Below are 8,226 nucleotides of genomic sequence, written 5' to 3'. Positions count from 1 at the left end.
ATTAAATAGATTATGAATACCTGCAATGCTTCAGTTTGACATTTTATCCGTACTCAGAGTACACAGCTGTGCCTTCTGAATGAGAGCTGCAAATGTCTGCTCAGCTGTTGGAGAGCTGCTGTGCCCTGCAGAGGCTGACTGTGCTGTGAGGCTTGTCAGAGTGGCTGGTCAGTGTGTGCGTGCCAAGCACGGACGTTATTCGAGCTTCTGAACTCCGTGTTACCATAGCCCAAGCTGCTGCCAAGTGTGAAAATTGCACTGCTTGTTCAGGCTGTTTCCTAGATCTTCCAGATTTGGTAAGCAAGATCACTTGCCAACATACCAAAGAGACGCTGTGGATGATTAAGATAAGGTAAATACAGTTACAGCTTTTCATGTTCCAGTAAAGTGAAATATTGGGACTTCTTTTGGTGCCTTTCAAGGCTCAGCATCAGAAGGGAGTTTTATGTAGCAGATAAATCTGATGGTGATTTCTCAGCATCTGAACCTGAAGTTTGGTTGTAAAGGATTCAAGATTTCAGGATGTCACACAGAAAAAGCCAGAAACAAATAAATTCTGTGTCCTCTGGTTTGAACAGTTGCAGAATGGTAATTTTATCTCTGCAAGCTACTGCATTTTATGGGTAACTGCCTTACTAAACAGAGTTGAGAAGTAACCCGTGTGCCTTGCTGTTGTATAAATATGTTTTTAATCTGTGTGGTCTAACCTATTTTCTGCTTTCCTTTAATTAACTTAATCTTGACAGATACCATGAGGAGCAGGGGGAGCAGCCCACTTCACAGTAGAGGGGTGTGCAGCGTGCAGCCCTTTCACTCACTGCACTTGCAGCCAGGGCTGGCCCTTAGCAAGGGCTGTGCATTGTTAGAGTGCTCCAGCTCTGATTTGTTCATGCAGCCCTCTACTCACTGGGTGTGGCTTGTGTTCAGGGAAGAAGTCAGTGTACCTAAAAGAGATGGCTAGAATCTTTCTATCTTGGAAAATTCAGGAGTCCATTAAAGCAGGAGTGTGTGGTGAAAGCCATACCTTGAGCAGTGGTGGAGAAAAATCAGGAGTGCCTTTCTCCTGTCTTAGGAATAGAAGTGGGGTTTGTTGTCTGCCTGTATTTTCAGCAGTAATCTTTATTAGTGATACCAGGATGAAGGGATTCAAGCTGAAGTGATGTGATCTTAGGAAATTAAGATAATCTTAGTATTCTCTTGCATTTGGAGTGGGACCTTACAAACTATTGCGAAATTAATTTGAACTTGCATAGTCCCAAAAGGAATTTTACTTTTGTTATTTCTGTGTATTTCCTGAAGAGATGACAATGTCAAGTTAGTCTTTTGCATTTTAGGTTCAGCTGCAGGAGCTTGGAACACAAGCCTTCATCTGTCAAAACTTATTCTTTTACTTATTCTTTGGGGGTGGGTGGAACAGGGACTTCCCCACATCCACTTTAGTGTGGCCTTTCTACATTTGACAGATTACCATCTACCTGCTTCCTATTACATAAACCTGAGCTTGCTTCCAAATTTGCAAATAAAATTTCGGACTGCTACTGGGGAGGAGAAAATGTCTCAAATGATTCCATTCTCTCTGCAGGATGATCCAATCCATGCTTTTCCTGCATTTTCTTAGTCTAGCTATCTTTCCTTTTGCCTGCAGCTTTTGGCATCATTGTGGGCATTGAGGAACTGTTTTGATGGAGGAAGAATTTTCAGAGTTAACTTAGAACAAATATTTAACCCACATGGAGAAAATACTGTGTTTGCTCAGAAAAGAGATACATTCATAAATAGTTTTTGCAGCCTCCCAGGTGAGTTGGCAAGGAATGAATAAGATTTATGGCAGTGTTATCAGCCCAGGATTTCTGTGCTATACCCTGGTTCTCTCTGCAGGGGCAAGGCTGTATTTAGCAGTTCTGGTTGCTCCTAGGGTTGATGACAACCCAGTAATTCCTTTGAGAATCCTTGTGAAGTCTCTCAGGCAAACCCATAGCCATCTACTAATTGGCTAAAGCTGATGCAACAGCCACATTAAACTACATGGTTAATTTAACAGGGATGATGCTTTAAAATGTCTGTTGTCAGAATCTGTCATTGAATCACTGGAGTACAACTGCTTACCTTAATGCTTTGAGGACTAAACTAGAAGCAGAAAGGATAAAGGAGTTGTAGGAATGAAGAGTTCTACAGCTGAAACAAGGCAACATGGAAACAATGGTAGGAGCAGGAAGACTGAGCTACAAGAGAAAATGCTCCCTTGGCAGACTCGACCTAAGCAATTACAAAAAAAGTGGGCTGGAGGTTTTTTTGGTAACTTCTAATTATGGGGTGTGGTGGCTGCATTTACATTAAAGCCAGAAACTATGTGTTATGTGTGCATGCATGCAGAGAATGGAGGCTGGTGGTTGATCTGCTGCTGAGTTGGGGGTTGCTAAAACCAGTTTGCTTCTTTATCTCAGAGGGTCCCTCACCAAATGACTGACCTGAGTCCTTACATGGTTTTCAAACTGAAGCCAAACTGTCAGAACGGCCAGCAGCTCCTAGCAGAAGATTTAATTGTACAGTCACCAGTAAAAGCAGAGCTTGGCTCTGTCCAGAGCCCCGCCCTGGCTGCAGGTGGGTGCACTGTGCCTGCTGCAAAAGCCACTCCTGCCAGGGAAGCACCACACAGGAACCTGAAGAGGTGAACAAGGTACCACACCAACTCCTTTTATAGACAAAAACTTGTTAATGCTGCAGTTTGCCACTTCCTTGTACTTTTTAATTCTGCTTTTGTGCTGCCCAGCATTTTCCTAATACTAGTGTTAAAATATGAAGCCTAATAAACCAAATTCATGTTGACACAGTAAAAACACACCCCTCCTATTAGTTTGCTGCAGACATAAGTCTTCAAAGGCAAGGGCTAGGCTGTGCTGGAGCATATCCTAGCTATGACTCCTTCCTCCCAGGTCATAAAAACCCCCTGTACACATCTTCAATAAACACTACTCCACTCCAGCTTTTGAAGAGGGATGGGAGAGTTGCTCGGCTTTTCTGCTGCCTCTTCCCTCTCAGTGTCATGGCAGGAGAACTGCCACACTGTAGAGCTTGAGAGCTGAAAGATCACCCATGAGGCCACTAACAGAGGGGACTCAAGTGGAGAATCATGGTTATTCATCTTTACCTATCTATTATACCATGGTACCAGTGACATTGCTTTCATTTTCTGGAGATTTTTATTAACTCTTTCCATTTGTTTTCACATCCTATTCAGAAAGCAGCAAGCATCACTTCTGGCATGCAGAGAGACTCCCTGTACAGCTCAACCAGCACAAAGCAGCTGGACTTTTACAACAAGGTTCACATGATTTAATTTTATACACCTCTGAAGAGACTACTCAAGTTAGAAATGCGTAATTTAAAATTACTATTGTACAGTGGAAATCACTTATTCACAATATTCATAGGTATTTAATTCTTTATTTACAAAATACTATCCTGAGAATTTTCCCTATTAAGCTTCAATTTGAGCGAAGTAGTTTGTATAGACCTAAGTAACAACGGTTACTTAACTTAAGGAAAAATGCCAGTAGGAGAGCACAAAACTGGTTCAGGACATTCCCCAGATGACTGTCAAGTCTCCTGCTGTGGTTCTGGTTCTACAGCTGATGGATTTGACTGAGATGGTTCAACTCTATTTTCAGGAGGAGGTGGTGGAGGCAAAAATCCAGGTCGTTGAGGTGGATAGTGAGGATAAGGTCTCATTGGAAATGGATTTCTTACTGTGAGAGAATCAGAGTAATGCAGTTAATATCAATCACAACAGTAAACATGCACACCTGCTCCTCTTGCTGGTTTACTCAGCTAGGCCTACCCAACTAGAAGTCACATGTCAGGATCCAAGGAGACAGAGATGCCAGGAAAGAGGAGGGCAAAACCATCACTTTTCTCAGTAGTTACCCACAACAGCCTCAAAGCAGCAGCCAGCCACTGCCAGCTCCTGGGCTGCTGCCCCTTCAGACTGCCACAGCAACCCTTACGTGCCACACCTTACAGATATTTTGGCAGATAAATGGCTTAGTTCTTCACACGTACTTGGAGAACAGCAAGAATCACAAACAAGTCCTGCACTCTGATACTTACACCTTGCTCCAGTCTTGCAGAATCCAAGGGAAAACAGTCGTTTTGGGACTGTCCCTTTGCAGGACACCAGCACACTTCAGAGCCAGAGGATGAAACTTAACATTTATGCAATTTCATAGGAAGAAAAGGACTAAGGTAACCACCTACTTGCCTTTCTACCCCTCAAAACAAATCCTTTAAATGCTGAACAGTACATGTAGGGGTCTTTTCCAGCCAGAGCTAGTATTTGTAAAAAGATCAAGAAGAGCTGTTGTGAAAAAATAAGTGTACAACACAACGAACCTTAATCAGAAAAGATGGCCCCTGTTAGCTGAATTGAGAAGCAGTTGTGCAAATATGTACACCTGTACCCCCTGTGGTAACTCACTACCTGCACAAAGCACTCGTTCATCAGCTTGAAACAAAGGCTGCCTAAAGCCACGTACTTGGCAGCGGCGGGCGCGGAGGCCTGAAGTCTCGTACTGGAAAGCATTCCCGTGGCCCATAGATGCCAGCAGGAGGAGGGGGAGGAAAAGGAGGGCCTCGTCTCATGAAAGGTACTGGTGGTGCTCGAGGGTCCACAGGCATCAGTGGAGGTCTGACAGGAGGGAAAGGTGGGGGTGCAAACCCTGAAGCGACAGCTTCACTTTCAGGTGCCAGCGACTGATCAGGGAGCGAGTTCTGCAACACAAGGAAAGCAGGGAAGGTAGTGAGGGAAAGGGAACATCTCCAGGCCCATCAGGCCCACTTTCAGGTAGGTGTGACACTAGCTAAGAGCTAGTTCCAACTCTGCCTCAGCTGCAGCACAATCCTGAGCAAGGCTGTCTATGTGTACTGACCATCTGCTTGACCGTAGTCTCGTCTTTTGGGATATAATTAATTTTCAAAAGGGATTATATTAGTAATACATCAAAGTAATTCATAAGACAGTAAGTGTTGTGGCAATGTATACATATAATTTTATAATTTGCACTGAAGAGTGCAATATAATGTGACCAATGGACTACAGACAAATGTTCCTATGTTTTTTGCAGAAAATTAAAGCTTCTTTAAATCAAGCCTCTCTTTAGCTACTTACAGTAAGGTTAGAATGATCTTTCATCCCATCTCCACTTGGTTCAGTTCGTGGACTGTGTTCTGAAGATGTCTGTCCATCTGTATGCAGAAGTTACAATAAGTTATTCAGTGCTGATCTGTTTCTGTCCACTGATTTCAGTATTTTTTTCTGAAAAAATAGCAACAAAACCAACAGCAAGCAGCAGTTCCATTTCCCTCCTCCCTCCAACTAATAGTTTATTTCTTTGGTACGCTCCATGCTGGGAATGGCTGGGCTATGATATGCTTTTGGCACAGAGCTTCACACCAATCCTATTCAAGTATGACAAAAACCAGTTCCCTCCTTGGCTGACAAATATCAAGGAAACGTCCAGAACTACATAATTTTTGGATGAGTAGTCAGAAATAATAATAATCATCCTCCTCTTCCTCTCATTTGCCTTATTTATTTTATAAGAGATAAATACAAACCTCAGTCTTTTTACTTTTAAACTTTGCTGGGAAAAAGTATTTTCAATAACAACTACAGAAAACTATTAAAGGGAATTGTCAGAAAGTAGAATCTGACTGGATAAAAATATACTAAATATATAATATACACTAAATAAACTTTATTTAAACAAACAAACAACCTCCCAAATCTGGGAATTGAAAAATATTGCTTTCTTAATGCTTCAGCTTGAATAGAGATGATTATACTAAAAAACAACAAACCAAAACAAGACTTCTAAATAGTGACAGAATTTTTATGTGTATGTTGTATTTCTACTCTTTGAAAGCAAACAAAGCTTTTTTTCTCAATGAAAAGACAGGTCTTTTAAAAAACTCTAAATTACTTGTCATTTCAAGCAGGCCCTGCCTTGCTGATGATATTGTTACTTAATCTAAAACATTTCAACTGCTGTGTCACACAGACATAGAGAATATTCATGCCTTGATATTTATGTTGCACAACACTTTCCATTTTAGGTCCTTAGAAGTTCCTTACAAACTCTGGAGAATATTCATGCCTTGATATTTATGTTGCACAACACTTTCCATTTGAAGTTCCTTACAAACTCTATCAACCTTTAACTCTTCCTGACAAGAAGTTTCCTCCTCCAGGTACCTTCTCAAGTGAAAAATTTTCATAGTTTGCCACCCAATCTTAGGAAAATACGTATTATTTTGTTCATTTTAAATAATGTTTTGATTTTCTTCCTAAGAAATGTAACTTGTTAACTCTAATGAGTAGGAGCCTTGATGTCAGTACTGTGAGACACTCTGCTGTTCTGAAGTCAGATATGCTGGATGGGCTGTTTTTTGGTGGTTGGTTTTTTAATTGAAGGGCTTTTTTTGGGTTTTGGGTTTTTTTTACAAATACTCAGTCAACTCCAGTGAAATTATGTGTCTCTAAAAAAGCAACAGTGACACATTCTTAATGACCTGATAAATGCTGGCAACAAGGTTATCCAAAACCCTGCTTCCATTCAAGCGGCTCTGAATTGCCCAGGAACTGACTACAACGTTTAAAAACATAAATTAATTGTTGCTTGGCAGTGACAGAAGAGCCAGTGAAGAAAGAGGTGAAAAAAAGATGCATTAATAAGTGCAAAGACACTTTGTCTCTTGTCCTTCAGTCAGCAGCCAGGCTCTGAATTGCCCAGGAACTGACTACAACGTTTAAAAAAAATAAATTGTTGCTTGGTAGTGACCGTAGAAAGGGCTGAAAAAAAGATGCATTAGTAAGTGCAAAGACAGTGCACCTCTCCTGTCCTTCAGTCAGCAGCCAGGTGCTAGAGGAAAGAGCTCAGTGGAACATGAAGTATTAGAGGCAGAAGTGAAAAAGCAGAAGTGAAACTGAGAGAGGCTTGGGAAAGAGGGAAGGTCAGTAGCTGCACAGGGACAGAACTGTCTTCCTGTAAAGAGCAATTCACTTTGAAACCTGAACCTTCAACTTGCAACTGAATTCAGCATTCCCAGTTCTCACACACTGTGACACTGAGTAGCAAAGCTTCTCTCTCCTCTGGCCAGAAACGGTGCAAGGGAGATGGCAACTTCCTACTAATCCTGTCAGGAACTGAGTCCTGGGTGGTGAAGTTTCTGCTGGGAATTTAATGGCTTCACTTTGCTGATGAATCAGACACATGTGACTTAGCAAGGCATTACATAAAGATGAAAAATGCTTAGTAAGTATTAAGTTCTTAAGCTGTCAGTGATAAGGTCTCTGTGACCAAAATTTTGCCTATGAGCTTCTGGCAGTTGGCAAGTATCACAAACTAAAATGTACATAATCAGCCAATTCAAAATGAGTGGGTCAGTAAAAGGTGTGATTAAAATGGGGGCAATTCACTGAGAACTACAAAAACCTGCCACTATGGTCCATAGTCTGAAGGAAGAGGCCTTCTACCTCCATGCACCAAGCCAGTGGACACCTGAACATTTGGCTGTTTCTGTTTCACTCTCTGTAAGTCTAACCCTTTCTAACTTTACCAAATGTGGCACAGCAATGCAAGTATGGCTTTGTGATGTTTTAATGCTGTGATGAACCTCATGGGAGGGACCAAAACAGACTCTCAATCAATTATGAGTGGCTAACATACAGAACAGTGAGGGCAGACCCCAAAAATACCTGATGACTGCTATTCACAGAATCCTGTCCACCTGACAGCAGGGAGGGCTATTGCTCCAACAGGGAATGGCTGCATCAAGGCCAGAAGGTGTTCAAATGTTTCTTACACAATTGAACTTCAGGTTTGTGGTAGCTAAAAACCTGTCCTCTTGCCACAGCTACCATGCACAGTCAGCTTATACTGGGATTTTCCATTCTAGAGAATCATGAAAGCAACTCCCACCTGTTTTATCAAAAGACTGAACATTGTAAGTTCGTAGTTCTGCTGGTCCAGAAAGTCTTCCAGTATTTGGAGGATTAGGGAAAAATCTCTCTTGTCTTCGCACAGGAAGAGCTGGATCAGCATAAGGCTCACCTAACATTGAAGAAATCACAAAAAAACAGGTCTGTGAAGATTTATTCCTTCATTCCACACAATTTTAGACCAGAAAGGTTCTCCAGGTATCTTAAGCTCTTGTAAATATACGAAGTGT

The 8,226-nt window shown here is 41.7% G+C and overlaps 1 protein-coding gene across 4 annotated transcripts in view; it reads right to left on the bottom strand.

Annotated features, from left to right (window-relative positions):
- Positions 1–3,177: 3,177 nt before the first annotated feature.
- Positions 3,178–8,226, bottom strand: part of MIA2 (MIA SH3 domain ER export factor 2) — a 36,960-nt gene continuing 31,911 nt past the window's right edge. For all 4 annotated transcript variants that reach the window (XM_039705404.1, XM_039705405.1, XM_039705406.1 and 1 more), the window contains 4 exons: positions 7,977–8,108; positions 5,165–5,241; positions 4,533–4,767; positions 3,178–3,746 (listed from right to left, as the gene is read on the bottom strand). In XM_039705404.1, the coding sequence (XP_039561338.1) occupies positions 3,598–3,746; positions 4,533–4,767; positions 5,165–5,241; positions 7,977–8,108 (593 nt within the window). In that variant the 3' untranslated portion in view covers positions 3,178–3,597. The remainder of the gene's footprint in view (positions 3,747–4,532; positions 4,768–5,164; positions 5,242–7,976; positions 8,109–8,226) is intronic.

This window comes from Passer montanus, unplaced genomic scaffold (assembly GCF_014805655.1).
Source record: "Passer montanus isolate IOZ18808 unplaced genomic scaffold, ASM1480565v1 scaffold18, whole genome shotgun sequence".
NCBI lineage: Eukaryota > Metazoa > Chordata > Aves > Passeriformes > Passeridae > Passer > Passer montanus.
The sequence above is the reverse complement of the archived record's forward strand: the minus strand, read 5'-3'. Positions and strand labels throughout refer to the sequence as shown.